This window comes from Hyalella azteca, unplaced genomic scaffold (genome assembly GCF_000764305.2).
Source record: "Hyalella azteca isolate HAZT.00-mixed unplaced genomic scaffold, Hazt_2.0.2 contig11294, whole genome shotgun sequence".
Lineage (NCBI taxonomy): Eukaryota > Metazoa > Arthropoda > Malacostraca > Amphipoda > Hyalellidae > Hyalella > Hyalella azteca.
Genome location: NW_025941295.1, coordinates 95,246 through 115,836, shown reverse-complemented (window position 1 = coordinate 115,836; position 20,591 = coordinate 95,246). Strand labels below are relative to the sequence as shown.

At 37.6% G+C, this 20,591-nt stretch overlaps 1 protein-coding gene across 1 annotated transcript; it reads left to right on the top strand.

Moving 5' to 3' along the window:
* Positions 1–1,537: 1,537 nt before the first annotated feature.
* On the top strand, positions 1,538–16,472 carry LOC108682876. The gene is made up of 9 exons (XM_018172125.2): positions 1,538–1,801; positions 1,939–2,370; positions 6,124–6,321; positions 9,013–9,288; positions 9,920–10,138; positions 10,278–10,368; positions 12,752–12,806; positions 13,073–14,315; positions 15,654–16,472. Exons 1-9 carry the CDS (start codon positions 1,741–1,743, stop codon positions 16,247–16,249), a joined length of 3,171 nt encoding a protein of 1,056 aa, XP_018027614.1. The 5' UTR covers positions 1,538–1,740; the 3' UTR covers positions 16,250–16,472.
* Positions 16,473–20,591: the final 4,119 nt, after the last annotated feature.

Genomic DNA, 20,591 nt, shown 5'->3' with positions numbered 1-20,591 from the left:
AAATCAAACTCTATGAGTATATTTTGTACTAAAGTGTATTATTCTTATAAATATTTGCGCCTTGCTATATTTTTAACTACGTTCATCTTTCTTCGCAATTGATTTATAAAAAACTCAGCCCCTGCGTACATGAAGTCGAAAAAGCATTAATATATGTGTTATAATATGTACTATTAGTCGTAGCTTTTTATTGTGTTACCAAAATACCAAACACGACTCATCATGTTCTGTGCCGAAAACTAAACAATTTATATTATAATAATTCGACGAAAACTATCAAAATCAGATCCGAAACAAAACGGAAAAATACTTAGTACATCTACGCAGGTTAATCACGCAGCTTATCAGCCCCGCAGAAGTAGCAGTCGTTGTTCTCTAACGGTGCAGCGTCAACGAATTTAGCTACAACGCGTCTTGCCCAAGCATAAACCAAAGCCTGGACATGGGAGAAGAGAAGACGATTGCCGAAATCTTGCCATTCGCGCATACTGTGACGCTCGCTGTTTCAGATGAAATGAACGACTTCATGAATACGATATATCAGGCTAACGATATTCACGTACGCATGAATAAGTATTCATGAAGAGAGAAATTGCGTCAGCATTGCCTCGCTAACTCATATAGGTTATTCATTACAACAGGATTCAGTAATAACGGAATTTTTATTACCCTGCCGCATCTTGTCTCACTTTTCATCTAAAACACCATGGATTCCAATTAACATAAATAAGTCATACTTCTTTCCTTTATTAAAGACCCGTAAGTTCTAAAATATCCGACACAATTTTGGATCAATGACTTTTGTAGCACAAAATGGCGGCAAGGGTTCAATGGTTGCGATCCAGAACTCTGGGCAAAAGGCAAAGCTAAATTTATTGTAGGTAGTATATGTTTCATTGAAATTCGTAACAGTATTAGAAAACATTATATAATAAGATGAAATACCAGGTTGTTTCAATGTTTACTGCTGATTAATGAAAAAATACAAATAAGAAGTAAGAGGCACATCCTTTTATGCTCTTGCATTATATTTTATATATAAACCTATTGTCGAAAAAGGTGATATGTCGATGCTTTAGTTTCTAGTGTTTTTTATTTGGTTAATGGAAAACTTGGACGTTAGCGAGCCGAGCAAAACGGAGTTTCAGATGGGAAAAGATGCCAAATTTATTATTAATATTTTCAAAGACAATCAAACACTATATTATTCAGTAAATATAACCAAAATATCAATATTTCGTTAATAGCTTCTTTCCACCCCGCAGCTGCGTCGAAATATTACGCGAAGGCCATTCAGTTTCATCGGTGTATGTGCGACGCGTTCGCTGGGTCAAAAACACTAGATTAGGGAATAATTTTTTGCATGTAAACCAGCATAAAAAGAGAGAGTATGAAAATGCATGTCATATGCTCGTGCAGAGTCCCAGTTTGTTGGTCTTAGAGAAGTGCATTGCATATGCATGATTAGTGAGCTTTCATGCGGGCTGCCGGCCTCGTATTCGGCCAGTCTCACTTATGTAGTCTTCAGATAAGTACGTGAAAGTATGTCTCAGCCAAAAAAGATTAATCTTATTTGGCAGCTCACGCGGTACATTAGGCACTTCTTTATAATTTATCGTAAACTCAGTGCGGCATCATACTGTGCACTTTCTGTAAAGTTCTTAGCTACGATAAACCAAAGTTTCTGTCTATGAGAGTAGTTCTCGCTTATGCTTCAATTTTTCGTTATAGAGTTCGTTGATGCGAGAATTTGGGATAATATCAGTCAGCTTACTATACCGAATGGCTTCAGTACAAACAGGTGAGAACATTCGTTTTCAATTATCATGTTATTGATCTCGTTTTCTTTTTGGAATTAGAATATTAAACACATTTTTTCAAAATGGTCGAATAATTACCAGAACTTAAAATCGCATTTCTTTTTATCTGCGATCACAGAATGTTGCGCGACTTCTTTAGCGCAACTCGAAAAATTTTCAACGGGCCCCACATCAGATTATCAGAGCATCCCCGTCTCATCAGGTGCTCATGAGAATTATTCTGGCCTAGACACCTCATGTTCTTCCCAGAGTGCGTGGTACCCTATGAAGTTCCCGATGCTGGAAAACACTGATATCCGTGGCAGCACCATTGATGCAGTTATACCGTACAACTCGCACGTTTACGACAGCCATGATGGGTCCTTGCTTGGTCATCCTGTGGCTACAGCTTCTTCATCCTGGGACGCCCCAGGCTGCATTGAGCGGGTCAAGCGACGAGGACGTATCAAAAGGCCGATGAATGCCTTCATGGTGTGGGCTAAGACTGAACGCAAAATTATGGCAGATGAGAACCCAGGACTTCACAATGCAGATCTTTCGAAAATGCTCGGTGAGTTTTCACTGCGATATAGCAGTTTATTAGCTCTATAAAGGACAATGCACCGAAAATAGTCGTAAGTCTTTCTAATCAATTCCAACAGCAATAGAATACTAAGTAGCAGTATTAAATTTTTTCTAATACAATGTAGTTGAATAATTTTTTGAATAAATTTTAGTACTTAAGAAAGCAGGTTGTTAAAATCAGATGAATTAGAAGAAACTGTGAAGATGAGCAAACTTTTATGAACTTATAGACAATTCTTGTTTTTTCCGAATAAAAAATTTCGACAGTAAATAATTTCTCACGTTTCTCAAATCTCGGAAAGTAGAAAAAAGAAATAAAGAAAGAACGGTAGAATATAGAAACTGTGGAAAAACCGACAGAATTTTTATATTTCCCACGAGTTTGTTCATGAATACGTTAGCAAAAATACTTCAGCAATTGTCGTAGGTGCAGAATAGGCATTATTACAATGTATGTTGACTAGGCAGCGTTCAGATCATAAAGCAGTGAACTCTGTGGGGTTTTGAAAGTGAAGGGATTGGCAATTTCGTGAGAGAGCGCGACTTAGCAGCAACCAGATAATGAACGCAGGAACCTGCCGGAACTTATCGAAGAAAGCGAAGTTTCCCTCAAGGCTTCCGGCTGAAGTTACACGGTGTTAAGTTTGCCTAATGGTGAATAACTAACAAGGATATGGTGAAACGCTCACTAGAATTAGGAATAACTGACTAGAATGCCGAATAACAAGCTAGGGTGTTGAAACTAACTAGGATGACCCATGACCAACTAGGGATACGGTCAATAAACTAGGATGGAAGGTGACTTACTAGGAGGGTGATTGGTGAATGATCAACTAGGGTAGTAAATGACTAACTAGGCTGCTAAATGACTTACTGGGATGGAAAATGTCTAACTACGGATGCGAATTACTCACTAGGATGAGGATTAATAAACTAGCATGTAGAATAGAAAAACAAAGAAAAGAACAGAGACAAAGAAAATTTTTGAATGACATTCATGGAGGTAAATTAACTAACTGTAGGACGGCAATTTAATAAGTAGGATGGTGAATAACAAAATAGGAATGTTAATAATTTGGATAGAAAAATTTCTGCGAAATATGTGAGATTTTTTTTTCTTGTAGTTGGAAGATAGAAATACATCATAAATTCTTTACAGATCTGTTGGCTCTTAGAATATTTTTGATTACGATTATATTAGGTGGCAGTTGCAGTCATATTTTCCCGTACGGAAGTAAATTCAGAAAAGAATCGTAAATTCATGCATCCTAAATTGTATGCCGGGTTCACATGGACTGTAATTCAGTATTTGATAAAAAGCTGGTGGTGTGAGTAGGAAATTATTTTCGAAAAATCACGAATACACACGAAAATTAAATATCATTTGAACACTGCTTCCTGTTTACACACATACATATTTGAATAAATTTAAACAATTACTACTCACAATGGAAACAATCGCTTCATAAAATCAATTAGCGGTTTTCCTAGAATGTCGCAGTTGTGGATATCTAGAAAAACCTGTTAGAGAAACTTGCGTGCACGCGTTGCGTAATCTCGCGTTACGCTAGTCACTCGGGCGTAAGAGCGCAGTGACTTTACGCTTCATTGATTGTTTTAGAGTTTTTCTTTATATCAAGAGTTTTATGAAATTTTATGGCTAAATAAACGATAGAACGCTCACTTTATTCCTCAAGACAATGATAAATTTAGATTTCGACTTTTTCATACTTGAAAAGATTTATGAATGGGAATTTTTGGCGGAATATTTTTATCTAAAAGTAACCAAAAATGGTTCATAAATGAAGTGAACAGATATGACAATAAATAATTTGAATGCACGTTGACATGCAAGAGACATGAAAACAAAGCTCAATTGTTTTGAGCTGTTAAATAAATAGAAATGGACGTCAACTGAGTTCTTCCAACACATAAAGCCATATTGTTTCTATTACAGGATCTCAGTTGCAGTTTATAAATTCAGTTAAAACATTCAAAATTCGTGTTGTTAACTATACATGAAGTTCTAACGTTCAGAAACTACAAATTCTTGAACCACTCGTTTTAGAAACGAGTTAACGAAATTATCGTAAGATTTCTGATGTAAATGAAATATATTATCCCGTCTATCAGGGGTAATAAATTTTAGATGCCCAAAGTATGTTAGGACTTAAGAGCGCTTTAAAATCTCATGATGAGCTTCAAAATTGGCAGAAGACGTGATAATGTAATATGGCTTGGCAGTACCGTGGATTTTTCATGAATCCTGTGATGTGATATTGAAATAATAATTCGTGAATTAGCTACGGCTTAATAATGGTGATTGAGTGGTCATCTTCTGACTAAAATCAGTGTTATAAAAGGTAATGATACAATTAATATATATACAATTAATATATTAATAATATAATAATATATGATCAACTTAACTGTATTCTTTATAAAATAGAACAGAATAGAACAGACGTTTGAAACCTTTTTGACGAAGGACAGTAATGAATATCCCAACCGACGTGTATGGTTCGTCCTGGTAATTTGACCAGTTATTTCATTCTGGAAGGCAAATGGAAAAAAATTGATTCAATAAACACTTTGTTATGGAAGGGGTTATATATAGAATGATCATATTTATTTAAGCTTTCTTGTCATTCATTGGGCTTAATAAATAAATTCGTTTACACGCTGATATGAACTGAAACTTTTTGCACATTTCAAGTTACCATATGGCGCCATGCTGATTTAAGAAATCTACAGATTCAGTCATACTAAAATACACAAATTTTTGTCAGACTTCCAAGCTAGTCGTTCTGGGCAGACTTTGCTTATTTTTATTTGAAAGCTAGAAAGAGAATTGTGTGTCGTCCTGAGGGTATTAAATTGATGATGGAGTGGTCAATCTAAAACATTTCGTGCATGATTCAATAATTCAATGAAGTAAACTGTATGAAAACTATAAAAATGGAAGCTTTTTATTTGGAACAGAGAATGATACGTAGGAATGCGTCAAATGGTCAACGCCCACTTAAAGCCAATAAATTTGAACAAGCAACTGCACGTAAGCAGCAGACTGACTGATTTCAGACTAGGAAGAAATCTGAAGAAATTCTGGAAGCTACTAATCGAGGGCTGTTAGTTTTCCAGAAGAGTATTCTGCTGAATAGTGAATTCTTTGTAGCTCAAACGATCACTTACATTCGAAGTTTTTTTTTCAGGTTCCGCTGATTCGTGAGCTTATTTTATCTCAATTCAGCAAATCACGATTCGGCAGTGAAGTTGTGGCTCTTGCACCACACGCAGAGTGTACAAATATTCGACATTGTATCGATAATTTACGGATAATTTTTTAGGATAAAAATAAACTCTGGAATCCATTTGTAATATATTATTATTTTAATTGTGTTCCACAATATTTTATGAACCTATTCATAACTATTTCAGATAAATAATATGCAACAATTCCCGATGTTATTAGCCAAATTATTTCATGAATCCAAAATTTTGATTCCGACAATACAATCAGAATTTCTAGTTTTATTTTGTTTATAGTTAAAACCAAAATTTTGAAAAAATACCTACTGCCTTTTCCTACATCTCTTTATTACTTCCCTTCCTTACTTGCCCTCTCTACTCCTTTCCCTTTTTCTTGTATCAACGTAAATAATTACATATGAATTAACCCTTCAGAAAATTCATCAGAAGCTGATGTATTGAGAAAACTGATGTGAGTGATGTTGGACAGGCAAGAAATGGAAATCGTTGCTGCCCTCGGCACGGCGCCCCTTCATCCAGGAGGCAGAGCGTCTACGAGTGCAGCACCAGAGCGAGCACCCTCACTACAAGTACAGACCCAAGAGGAAGAGAACTGCCAACAAGAAGCCCGTCAGCGTCCTGCCTACTGCTGCTCACACGGTCACTTCTAGCTCTTTCAGTAACCTCGGTGAGCTCGTGCATCGAGATCACTAAAATAAACCAGACGCAAGGTTTTAAGGTAATAATCATTTTTTACCATAATTTCAGTTTTTAGGCAGCAATTTCCGTGGTGAATTGATCCAATACGTAACTTGACCCATCACTGTAGTTACTAGTGCTACTGAAGCAACGGAAATTGTTACTAATACCGTAATACATCACTTTAACTGCTACTCTGACAATGTCAGTGGAAGTCTGAAACTGTAAAACCGACACTTATAGCTCATGATGAAACAATGTTAACGATGTTCAATCACAGTAGTGTTGCGGGTCAGTTCCCAACATACGAGGTGTGTTTTTTAAGTAAGTACCGTTTTGACATAAAAAAAACAATCAAATTAAAAAAAAACATTTATTCACTTGAAAGGTCATACGCTTCTTTTATACATAATTTCCATTATTTTAAAGCATTTATCGTACCTTGGGACCAGCTTTTGGGTGCAATCTTCAAAGAAGCTTGCCGCCTCATCAGACAACATTTTTGGCGCCTAGCGTGAACCCAGTTTCTGACAATTTAAAAGTTAGGACACTATTTCGCTAAGAACACTTCTTCAGACCGCGAGAAACTTTTCAGTTAAAGACAAAATCGGGAGGGAGTCGTCTGTTCTCTATCACTTTACAGTCTACTTTTTAATCAGATTATCGGTAATGACTGAAAGCCTCCCATTTCGCTACTCATCATGAATATATGTGTGGCCATCTTAAAAGTCCCTAACCCACTTCCGCACCATTCTACTATTCCTAATGTTTTCACCGTACACTTCACTGATTTGGGAATGAATATCAACTGATTTGAAGCATTGAGTATAGAGAATTGCACGCACTTCGCAGTCGGCGGATTTTCAATAGACGGAGGTATTTTAAATCACGTAAACAGATCGGATGGTTTCGCAATGGTGTCTGTGGCTCTCAAACAGATGTACCTAAACATAGCATATGCGCTAAACGGCGACTGCGGCGCTGCGGTGGCGTAGTTTATAAACTGTACTTACTCCAAAAACACGCCTCGTATACAAATAGAATATAAATCAAAGCTAAGGGCATTACCAGTTCCTTTACAGTATCCTGAGCTTCCAAGGCTTACCCGCTACTCAAAGTGATCATGGGAGGTACGGCTGAAAGGTAATCGACTAAACATAGGAAAGGGATTCAGCATTGAATAGGCATAAAATTAATGACAAATTTAACAAAATTCACGTGACACGAGGTAGAAGTCACTCCCAACGCTGATTTTTGCTGCCCTCGGCACGGGAATTACCGAGGGAATTAAAAGGAATTGGAGCAAATGCTGCTCATTCTATTTGTGACTAGCGTAAAACTGGACAACCAAAAGACGACAGAAGTGCGCAGCTACAGAAGACCCATTACTGTAAATACTTAAACTGTTGTATCGGTAACTTATCAAGATATACCAATTACCAAAACTAATACAGCAAAGCTCATGGTACCTAATATGTCATAAACATTAACCAGTTGCGTGTTTGAGTTAGAACTATTATTGCCTTATGTGCGTTTCCGAAAATTTTACATGGTTCGAACTTTTTAAATACGAGCTGGCTGAAGCTATTTGTTCCAGTGTATGTCTATCTACGCCATATTTTACAAGAGTGAAACGATCAGTATATTCTGATTTTTTATGAAATGGTTTTACATATAAATATTATTTGTAGAGTACACAAATTGATGAAAAAGACACGTGGAACTTAATTGACTCCACTACTACACTAAATTCTACTACACTCTCCGCTATTTTCACTCGCTCTACTTCAAAGCTTTACAAATTAGAAAAACCTTACTTCACTTAAAATAATTAACATTACGTAAGTTCCAACTACAATTACGTTAATAGAAAACTATTTAGAAGTTCTCTCACCACTTGTACGGCATTATAATCTTACCGCCACACGTCGCCGCTCTTGCTTCGCTTGATTGGCATGACGTTAACGCACGCGCTGCTGCTACACGTTTTTATAGGAGGTTTTATTCGTACTGCTGAGTGCGTCACACACTCGTCTATATCCTGAACACTTCTCGTAGATGATGTACGTTGATGAGATAAATGCACACCGTGAAGTACACGCACACAGTGGCATACACATACACGAACTCACAACACTTTCACTCTTCAGTCTCTGCTCAAGCGAAAAATTTTTGTGCGCGACTATCGAACACTTGATCGTTGACGTAATTTAAAACATAAAAAGTGTCGGTTGTTATAATTATACAAATTTCCTGACTTATGTTACTTTTTAACTAAAAACTTATGGCAGCAATAAATGTCCTGTAAGAACTGCATATCTTTTATCATTTTTAACGTAATAATGCAAACGTCTCTCATTTATTTAGTTTTAGAAATGAAATAAAGTGCAGTGCACCTTGTATGCATTCAAGAATTCAACTTCGAAAATACATGGATTTGATGTTGGGACCATTCCGAAACTTATCAATGAGTCAGATGGGTTTTTCTACGTGTTTAGATGTTTCAATTTTTTCTGCTTGAGGAATTATTCATGCAATTAAATGTAAAGGCAGCAATGTAATGATTTTTAATTGGTAAACATGTTGATCAAAAAATGGAATTATATTGGAGTGAAGCTATCACTTAAAACATTATATTCATCTAATACTCGAGTTTTTCAACTATTGCTCCTTGTATCAGGTCTGCCTTGCTCTGTGGTGCCTCCAGATGACAAGTCGTCACGCAACCTTTCAGCCAATGAAACTCTTCCATCAATTTACCGAGAGAGGGTCCAAGCTACTTCCCGCGCCCCAAACGAGGGCCAGGGAGTTGGGATGACCACGTCTACCCTTTCGTCTCCACTGGTCGGAGCGTTAAAAGGACTTTCGGCAATCAAAACTGTGCCACATGACAACATACGAGAAAGCTCTACGGCATCAAGCATGCTTCAGTTTCACAGCGACCAATATTCTAACAGTATGGACGATAGGCCCCTGGTCGCCATGCGGGAGTGGCTCGCGGTGACCAGGGGGAGTCTTGGTGCAATGCGGCGCCACGGATGAAAAAATCATCACTTAAATAGCTCTTAATAAGCAGTCAATACGGTTCCTCATAAAGTAACGACGTTGTTTCCAGTCACTTTGGAAATACCCACTCGGCATATCCACTTGAATAGGAGACAACGGATAACTAGTTCTTGTTCTTTTTTAATAAAATCCAATTGTCGTTAATCTCAATAACGGCATCGGTAAGCGCACCCAATCTAATTATTAATGCACAGCAAAGTTCTCTTCCACGAATTTAATCATGAATAAGGATATAAATGATATTATAACAATTACTCAAGAAAACTGTAAAATTCACTTAAAATCAATTTGAATTTTCCAGATTTTGAGGAGTCTCTGAGGTGGTGTCTCTTAGATAGTTTTTTTTTATCTCTGAGGAGTTGTCGTCGGATCGGAAAGTACTCGTGCATTAAAATAATTTCCCGTCTTCCTATATGTGATTAGCTGATGAAACTGTTACATATGCATTTGCCTTTGAATAATAACGTGAATTAGTCATAATGCATTGAAATGTTGTAACTAATTCATTCTTATTCTGCCAGGTGATTTTTATTCTATCGGCAACACACCTGTGGATCACCTGAAGTCGATGTATGAACGAACTCAGTTCATGCCTGCCGCGTACGACTGCCTCCAGAACATCGTGGCCTCGGTCAACCCTTGTCTTTCTTACGCCGACTCACCCGAGCTGCCGTCACCTCCCATCGACAGTAGCCGGAGAGATGTCGCATCACTGGATATGAAGTCTCTTCATATTGCTGGTCAGTAATCGGCATTAAATCATTTGAAAGACGAAGGAAATTAGCATGAATTAAATTGAAATCACTGTAGACACTTCTATGAGATTTAACTCACAAAATTTGATCTGTAAACACATCTTATATAATGTATTTTTTTAAGGTAACGAAGCAGTCTCACGCAGCAGTGTGGAAGGTGTCTCAACATTTTGCTTTCCGAAAGTCGTCGTCGGAGCTGATTCCTGTGCAAATGGGTGTGTTATTGATTATAAAAAAATTGTGTGGTACCACCAACATATATATTCTATGTTAGAATCACCAGGACTGAGTTTAAATTTTAACATTAAGTGTGGAATAATTTGGTGTTCAAATTTTCTTAAGTTAAAGAAGTATCACATAGATTGAAGGTATTTTTTCATTAAAAGAGAAGAAAAAATTAGCGTGATGTTATTTTGATTTGAATTGGGCGAAAATATATTTGCTCTTTTGTGTTCATCTTAATGTTCAGATATAAATGAATTTTCGTCAAGCATATAATGGGACTAAAAGATCGAGAGCCATGCTAAATCCTTTTAACATCACTAAGTTCTCAGAACCTCGGTCTATCTTCATCACAATTTCGCCGTTTGGTTTGCTTTTAAATTTTTGGTGAATTCGCGATTATAACAGAGTAATGAAACAATTTTTTTCCATTTATCGGAATGGGACCACATAATACATCGAAAAGCAATCCTTACTACATGCTCGTTAGAGTACCGTCCATGTCGACAGGCAAGCATTACCAAAAATGACGGGAGTGCAGCCGTGCACCACAAATTTTGTGCACCAATTAGCGCTGAATAGAACGCCTAGCATTTTTCCGTAAGGCTATCAATCAGCCGCGTATTAATCATGCCGTTAGTAACCAGCCCATGACATCATCTTGCTTTTAATATATAAAGTTCTACGCCACTATATTCTGAAGCGAATAGCCGAGAGTGTAATGATCGTCCACCACTGAACGTTGCATCGAATCATCACTTCATACCCTGACTTTAGCTCGAACTGTAACCAGCGGACAACGGACTGCGACCAATCAGCCGAGTATCAGCGGAGTACTGCATGAATCCTGCTGTGCACCACCTGACTGATGATCGAACATGACTTCCGACGCTTCGTTAAATTACGTAACTTTTAGCTCACAGCATCAGGGGGTAGGATTCAGATAGCATAGTTCTGTTTCAAAATCTATTGTACATCGACGAGTGACTTCCGGAGCTTCGTTAGATTACGTAACTTTTGGCTAACAGCATCTGGGGTTGAGTATCAGATAGCATATTTCTGTTCCAAAATGTATCGTCCATCGACAAGCCGCCGTTCGACTGTGAGCTGATTTTATTCAAAGGATGAATACGGACGGGTCGGTGGCGGTCCTCATATATACTGCAAGGCTCTGGCGCGCTGTGTCCGAGTGGTGCAGAATTTTTTCGCGCACTGGCAGACGATTCTGGGGCAAACTGTTGCCTGCTGTTTTCCCTGTGGCCTGATATAGCTATTTCAATGGATGTGATCTGTCCTGTGGTTTGCAGCTGATAATGTGCAGTCCGGAAGTGTTTGAGGCTACGTTCTTGTGGGAAGGTATCATGGTGGTCCATCCGAAGCAAGGGAGTGGTAGTCTCCGACAGGCATCCTGAAATGACTCGGTTCTTTGCTGTCCATTTGTTGTTGGCTGTTCATTTAATGCCGTCACTGAGTCATATGGTGGAATAAAGCGTGCATCGCCTTCTTTGGTTCATAGCTTCATTTGATGGGTTTTAGGATTGAGGTATTTTCTAGTGATACACACTGTTCGAAAAACCGCGAAAACGGTCTCGCCGGTGTTTTAGTAACCGTCCGTCCCACTAACATAACTCTTCCGCCGTTTTTTTCATATGTTGTACGGATTTCTGGGATTAAATTGGAATAAAAAGGCCACATGTTGTTTTTTTTCACGTCCCGCCCGGTCGCTGAAACGCCGGTATTACCGTTTATCGGTGATTTTTTGAACAGTGTAATAGCTGTCGTTGTAAAAAAGCTACTTTCGCGAAAAGCTACAAAGTGCGTCGCACTTTGAACTATTTTAAATAATTTTCAGTCATTTCCAATTACTACAACTGAATTAAAATATACGTAGCTGTAGCTTTCATAAAAAAAATTAAGACTAAAGAGAAAAATTGCGGGTGATAAATTGTACGAATAATTCACGCGGAAAGACTTCGTCTTGACACGTTCAGTCCGAGACCAGAGGCCGTTCATATTCTGCAACGAGCTAAAGGACAATTACTAAGCATTTGTTTAAGAATAATGTATAATCCCAATTAATTATTATACTTGTTACGAATATTTGTGTTGACCTCTTCCACAAATCTTCCAGCTAAAGTAAATCCTCATTCACTCATTCAACGATGAAAATGATTCATAATGAATTTTGCAATATATTCATTAAAAGTTTTTTGTGTCACTTACACACGTTGGTTGTATGTATTATTATTTATTTGAGTAATCACGCTTTATTCAATGTTATCTCATTCATTTGGAGCAACACCTCTTGCTCAAGTGATGTAATTAACTATCAATAACCTCGATCGTTCAATAATTCATTTTACTTGTATTCCGCAGGTCTAAACCAAGGTTGCCTCCTGAGCAGCAAATTAGTCATCCCATCCCACATCAGGTGCTATAAATTTTATATAACTGCATGAAAGCCGCCAATAAATTTCAATAAATATCTGCTTTTATATATAATTCGCAATTTATACAAACTAAAATGCAATTAAACTCGTGTTCGATTAATGTTTTCTGAAAAAAAGAAATCAATATTGCATATATTAGAGTTTCAAAATTTGTCACAATACACGTGAATCTATCCGTTTGTGATGGAATTTCACGTGTATTGTGTTTGTGTTGGACCATTCTAATATCATTGCTATTTTTTCACAGATCCAATCTAGTAGTAGAAATGGGCACCAAATTCATTCTCCCGAAACAGTGCACAAGTTCCCTCTGTTGCCGTCTTACAGCAATTCTTTTACTGCTCCCACAGCAAGCGAATCGTCAGGCTATGACTTTCTCAATGAAGTTTACATATCACAACCCAATTCTTCAGTAAACGTTCCCATCAATTCGCTAGCCAGCAATTCACTTGGCGGATTTACAAATGGTCCCTACACTGCAAATTCTCCAATTAGTTTACCAGTGGCTGGTGCTTCAACGGCTTTCTTAGAGGTTCCCGTCGGTTCCAAGTTGATGACTGTTTCTGCTGGTTTGGATGGAAGTACTTCAAGTCACACAGCTTTCTGGGATAACTCTAGAGGAAAACCCCAAACGCACCTTCACTCGGTCCCCAACTTTTCTGCGACTGGAGATAATGAAATTGCAGATTTTCAGGCGTTAAGGGAAACGGAGTTTGTTCTTCAGCATACGATTTCATCTTCCTGCAATTCTTCAGTTCAATCACCCCAACACCTCCCATCTCAGTTGCACGTGGATCACAATCTGGTGATACCTTCCGTGTCATCAGTATTCCCTACAACGGGTACATCTTTCCCGATTTCTCGTGGAGGATGCAATCTGACACCGCCATCACCCGTCGTTGGGCACGTTGGAATGGGTCATGGGCGCGTAGTTGATGCTCCATCGGAAAATTTGAGTCGAGAATGTCCAATGGTTGCATCCAAACCTACAAGTATATCATTGCATGATTTCCTATCGCACGAAGAAACAGTTATAGCAAAGTCACAGTTAACAACCAGGAACCAAAGCACTTCAATGCATTCAGAAATTGCATGTGAAAATTTTGGTTGTTCACCTTACAACCAGTGCAACGTTGTGCACACAAAAATTAGGGACGAGAATTTTATTACGAATAAATTGAGTTTAAACGGCTGCAGGAGCAGAATTGAAGTGGCAATGCCTGTGATGGAAATGAATTCAGTTCCCTTCATAAATGATCCACTACTTTCAGCAAGCTCAAAGAAGTTCGGTTCCGAAGATGACTTAGCCTTTTCTCATTCCTCACTTAGTTACAACGGTGACAGGGATAAATTATCAGCAGTCAGTCATTCGTTTCCCACTAGTTCAACTGCAACATGTTCATCTTCAACTGCATATTTTAGTGATGCCAACGAAATTGCCGTTCAACGGACGAATGAAGAAAGTGTCGGGACCCACGAACGGAGTGCAGGTGAGAATTTGGATTATACCTGGTATCTAAATTGTTTGTTTCCCACACTTTGAGTTTCCAAAACAAAACAAAACATAACATAACATAACATAACATAACATAACATAACATAACATANCAGATTCGAACGAAATTTTGAATTTGCAGTCCTAACTACCAAACGGTAATGTTTAGTTCGTGAAAATTTTTCTCGATTGTGCCTTCGTTCGCGAGTTTTTTTTTTCATTTCACATTCATTCGTGATTTAAACAGCAATACATGCTTAAATTCGCAGTAATCAAGAAATTCCTTCCAAAACTACTGAATGGATTTGAACGAATCTTAGTATTTAAATACCTAACCTCAGCAATGGTGATGTTTAGCTTGCTACAATTTTTTCGTTTTGCCTTCGTTTGCGAGTTATACGGCTATACGTATACGGATATACGTAAACGGCTCTTTCTTAAACCGGCCGGTATAAAAGCCGGTCGTTCCTCCTATATATCTGAATAATTCGCGAACGAAAACAAAATAGAAAAATTGTCGCAAGCTAAACATCACCGTTGAGAGGTTAGGTATTTATATACAAAGTTTCGTTGCAATCTGTTCGGTAGATTAGAAGAAATTTCTTGATCGCCGCGAATTTAAGAGACAAATTATCCGGCGATGCGGGCCGAATATAAGGAAGTATGAAATCAAGAATGACTGTGAAATGAAAAAAAAGCTCGCAAACTTAGGTAAAATAAAAAATTTTTAATAGCCCAAAAAATCAACGCTTGATTGTTAGGAATGTATATTCAAAATCTCGTTCAAATCTGTTTAGTAGTTTGGAAGAAATTCTTTGATCACTGCGAATTTCGGCCTTTATCGCAATATAACTCACGCATGAAGGTGAAATTTAGAAATTTTTACGAGCTAAAAATCAACGTTAGGTTCTGATAAATGTATGTTCCAAGTTTTCTTTAGCTGCGTTCATTAGTTTGGGAGATATTACTTGATAATTGAATTTAGAGATTGGTCGTGCGACTGGCCACGAGTCCGGCCTTGAATTTGCCCGAGACGTCCTACGTTCCTAGTGCTGAAACAGTTAAAACAGCTTTAAAACATATTGGTTCACTAAATGGGGTTCTATTTGTGAAATACACATTTGTGTTTAACATTTATCTATTAAAATTGCAGCGTACTAAATTTCAAGAAAGAGGCGTATGTTTTTATATGTGTCTGTGGGGGGCGCTAGAAGTTCACTAGGGAGCCAAAGGGGGCGCCAGCCTGAAAAAGTTTTGGAACCACTGATCTAGTCTGTTCTTTCTTAGGAATAATTGGTGTGGCATATTCATGTATTTCATGCATGTTTTGCAGGCTCATTGTGCATCGGCGATACTACATACACCTATGGCCAGCAACACATTTTCGAAGATTTCCAGAGAAATGACGGATTTCATAAATCCGAACCGTGCCTTAACGCGATACTGGAGGCAAACGTAAGCTCAAGAAATTTTGAAATTCGTGCAAATTCTAATAAAACTCTGGTCCCCTTGCTCTCTTACAATGAAGAAAAATATGAAACTTACAACAATGGCTATCCCGTGACGAATTCGATTGAACATTCCTGCTCATCGAGTGAGTTGTCAACTTCTTCTTCTTGTTCTTCTAATGGCGGTTACAAGATGTCTCCTATGACAGTTCCAGAGCTTTCTGCTTCAAATGCCTCCAACTCCAACGTTGACAGAAGAGAGGTAAATATGAAGGCCCAGAAACATAACAACATAATGGATTGCTGCGCTCCAAGACAAACGTATGAAGACATAATGAAAGTTTGGGAGCCTTCAGAGTCGTCCGAGCCCACGAGGTGTCTTCCTGAAACTTTCAGTGGCGAGGCTACTGATGGAAGTCTTTTCTCTGTTCTTGCAAGTGCTCGACACCACATGTACTACGACAGCTCAACCCTCATGTGAAACAAACTACAAAATAGAATTTTAACGTCTTTAATAATTACAATTATTGGCACTCTGCGACATGGTGATTATATCATTGGCATTTAGATGGAAAAATTGCCTAAGTCAAAAGCTTACGTCTTCAGTACATTGAGATAATTTCGATTTTGCACACTCCAGAAGTTATTGATAAACAAAATTTTTATGGCGTGTATCATGACAAGGAGTTCCAACGCCATTAGAAACATACTGTTGAGTATAGCTTACAATAAAATATTTTTTGCCTCTTTGTGGTGATTAAAATCTGTGCAAGTCTGCGATGGAAGATGGAAACGGGTATTTTGATGCATTGAGGTCGTTTTGAATGCTGAAAACGATGTGGCTAGTGGGTAACACACCATGGTTATGCGCACGCATTGTAAGTATATTGAGATCAGCATGAGTTTTTATGTGAACCTAATTTAAGTTTATGATGGAAAACATACGAGGTAATGTGAATGTAATTTAAGTGTATGATTGCATCATACGTGACTATATGTGTACGAGCTCTAATTGTAAGCCCAATGGGCAGGATAGATGGTACATACAATGGTTGATGTTAGGTACAATGGTTTAAAGCTGCCAAATATTTTTAAGTTTTACTAATAGCTTGTGTCGTCTTCCAGCTTCTTAATATGCATTGGTTGAAAACACAAGTAAAGAGCATTATTAGATATGCTAACGTTTATTCAATTATGAATGCACTGTAAAAATGGATTTCCAGCGCACCATGTGTGTAATCACGTGAATTCTATAACATTTTACAGTATATTAAAAAAAACTGTAAGTATTGTGCAACTGCAAGTATGTGTGTAACTACTAACTACAGCACATGGGTGATAATAATATGCGCATTTAGGCCGCTTATAGATGGCCCTGTCGACACGATGCACTTTTGCTCTTGTGTGGGTCATCCTGACTCAGTTTGGCCGGGCTAAAAAGGGCATCAGCAAAAAGAGCGTACGTTTACATTCTGAGCGTCATATTAGGGTAGGAAAATGTGTCAACATTTGAACTACACGGCCACTTAATTTTTGCATTGTATGTAGGGCAAGGGTTGACATAACACGCTCGCTTGAGGAGTGAGGTTAATTGTAAGAACTTTTTATTCGTAATTTCTCACCTAACAAAATTTATGTTGATGATGGAAGCTATAGTGCGCTGGATACATTTGGAGACGGAAGCTAGTGACCTGGGGCCATATTTTCAAAAAAAGCTAAGAGATCGTAAGTTCATTAGCCAATCATTGACGGCCTTTCAAGCAAACTCCACCAATCACAGACAAGAAAATAGAGCGTAAGTACTTACGTTAACTTAGCGAGTAAAGAAAAATGGCCTCTGGATATATAGTGCTTGGTGTTTTTACATCTTTGTAAGCCGGTACATGTAAGAGTTGCTGCCATGAAGCTTCCCAAATGCATAAACGCACACAAAAAGCTAGCTTAGTAATGTTTTGCTTTTTCCACTAGCAATACAAGGGTGAAGGGTATTAAGAAACGTTTCACTTCTTTGTGTATACATTACTTGTGTATGATATGCGCAATGCGTCAAAAGAAAATTACCAACTTTTTTTCTAGGAACAATAGAAAGGGGAAAATATTTAGAAATACATTGATTCTGTGAAGTTTTCAGATGAATATTTTACAAAATTCTTCAGAGTAGAATTAGAAAGAGTAGCTTTTTTGGTAACAATAAAAATGTGTCACGCGTTTCCTGATAATAGTACAAAGAAACATTCAACTTTTACTGCACACGAACGATACGTGAAATTATCAGCCGTATCTTTAAATAAACTTAAGTGAAATTTTTGACAACCGAGAGACTGGATGATCAACTCTAATAACGTAACTTTCTGCACATGCTGAGATTACGAAAAGTTCTCGCCGAGAATTTGAAAAATGAAGAATAAAAGGTTAAGTTAGGGTGAATACAAATAACTTCATCTATATTTGAATGTTGTTTCTTTCGTTATCGGGCTTAAGTGATATTTAGTGTTAAGAAATTACATTAATAAGGTAATTATTTAGAAATTTAGTCATTCATCCGATTGGAAAATTTGTGACCTCCTCACATTGAGCAGTCATGGAATTATATTGAACAAATATCTGATTTAAGGGCTCGAATTGCTGCCTCATTTTCGAAGTGAAAATGATATTATTTAATATAATCTTAAGGAATATTTATTTATTTATTTCTACATTGAGTTTATGCTTTACTAATGCGTATCAATACAAATATATATAAGCTGGAATAAAACTACTTTTTGTTCGATTTTATTATTTATTCTGACAAAACTTGAACTCATGCTCTAGACTGTATTGACAAACGCAGTTAAAAAACGAATTATATAAGTAAAGTTCATGGCAGCTTATATTAATGTTAATCATTATCCTTATAAGTAATAGAGTGATTAGTGAAAGAGTAAAGTCCTAGCCGATGTTTTCATTTATAATATTTCACCGTGTCATGAAAAATCAGTCAAATTTTTACTGTTCAGAATGACGATAATTTTTTCCTCGACAAACGGTATACCTGAAATTGAAATCCGTCGAAGCGAATTAAAATATAATTGTAAAAATGGGGTTTCCCTAAAGTTTCCACTCGAAACAGATGGTAATATAGTACAAAAATGTTGCACACTTTGACAGTATTTCTATCAGACTCCACTATGCAGTGTAGTCTGTATTTCTATTTGCTCATCACACAGTATTTCTATGTGATGAGCGTCAATGGCCCAGATCTTAACCTCTCATCCCCCGGCAAGCCTGCTACAATTTACGATGTCTATGAACATCTCTTTAGCGAGCCAGCCTTGTTTCCCATGTACAAGGGTGCACCTAACGAGCCTAATGTTAATGAGTCGATAGCTTAAGGATGAAGCAATTAGGCAAGGCTATGCCACCGGTGCCACCGTTCCATCACGACTGCCATATTGCTGCCACGCCACCCACCAAGACATGCTTCTTCAGAGCCTCCTGTTGCGTGCTTGGGCATCTTTTTCTTTGCATTATTATGACTATAATGAGCTCTGCCCAGCCCCTGACACGATGTGCTGCCTCAAGAGCTGCTCCCTAAATTCGTCAATACAGGGAAACTAGGCTATGGCTGTGAAATATGATGGCGATTATTCTTTATTATTTGCCAATAACGACGATTATTGTAGTCTTTGTTATGTTCCGTGTAGGTTTTCACTTTAAAAGGCCTTCAAAAAATTTTTAGATTCCAGGAAACTACAATAAGAATTATTCGGGTAATTTTCCGTATTACTGCATCCATAATGAGCCAAGCTGTTTCCCGACACGATGTACCCACACCGGGACATTGACTTTGTTTGAAGAATAATTCTCCTTTACTTATATTGCTGCCTCTTGTAATGAGCCATGCCTAGCTCTCGACAGATTTATTTGGGTATAATGCGAGTCACGATTTACTGGGATATTTTACGCGTCATGATTTACTTGGGTATAATATGAGTCACGATTTCTTGCGGTATTTTACGCTTCACAATTTACGTGCTTATAATACGCGACACGATTTACTGGGGTATCATAAGCGTCACGATTTATTTGGGTATTTCTCGCGTTACAGTTTATTTGGTATTACTGGAGTTAAGTGCCTGGTATTACGCGAGTTACAGTTTGCTTGGTATTACGCGAGTCACAGTTTGCTTGGTATTACACCAGTCACCGTTTATTGGAATTATGCGAGTCACAGTTTGCTTGGTATTACACGATCATGTTACAGTTTGCTAGTTATTACACGCGTCACAGTTTACTTGGTATTATACTAGTCAACAGATATGTAAAGTGTACTGAGCCTCGTTTTTGCAAGTTCAAATTATCAGAACAAAATTTCAACAGGCAGATTTTATTTTTTATTAATCAATACGGATACGTCTACATAAATTATTACCAACAATTGAAGTTGAATACTTCCATAATATATTTTTCATTACGAGTGACGTGCAAGCTGCCATGAAAAAAATTTCAACGAACTGTCACTTAACTGCTGCCTCGACAGACTTTCTTGTTGTTTTTTTTTTTCTAAAATTTTGAACAAACTAAAATTCAAGTAAACACGATATTCAATGACCAAAGTCCAAGTTTTTCATTGATTTTATTGAAGATTTTCTTTAGATTTCTTAGGCTTGTGATGAGACGGTCACTTCTCTGAACCTCACCGCATTGGCCGACAATAAAAATGCGTAGGGCTCCAATGGCACCCATGACGCCTGGTCGTTGCGGTCTTGAGTTACTGGCTCAGAACACCCACTGCCATCCTCCTGTATTCATATCAATTCATGTACGCAGAATTATTGCTTAGA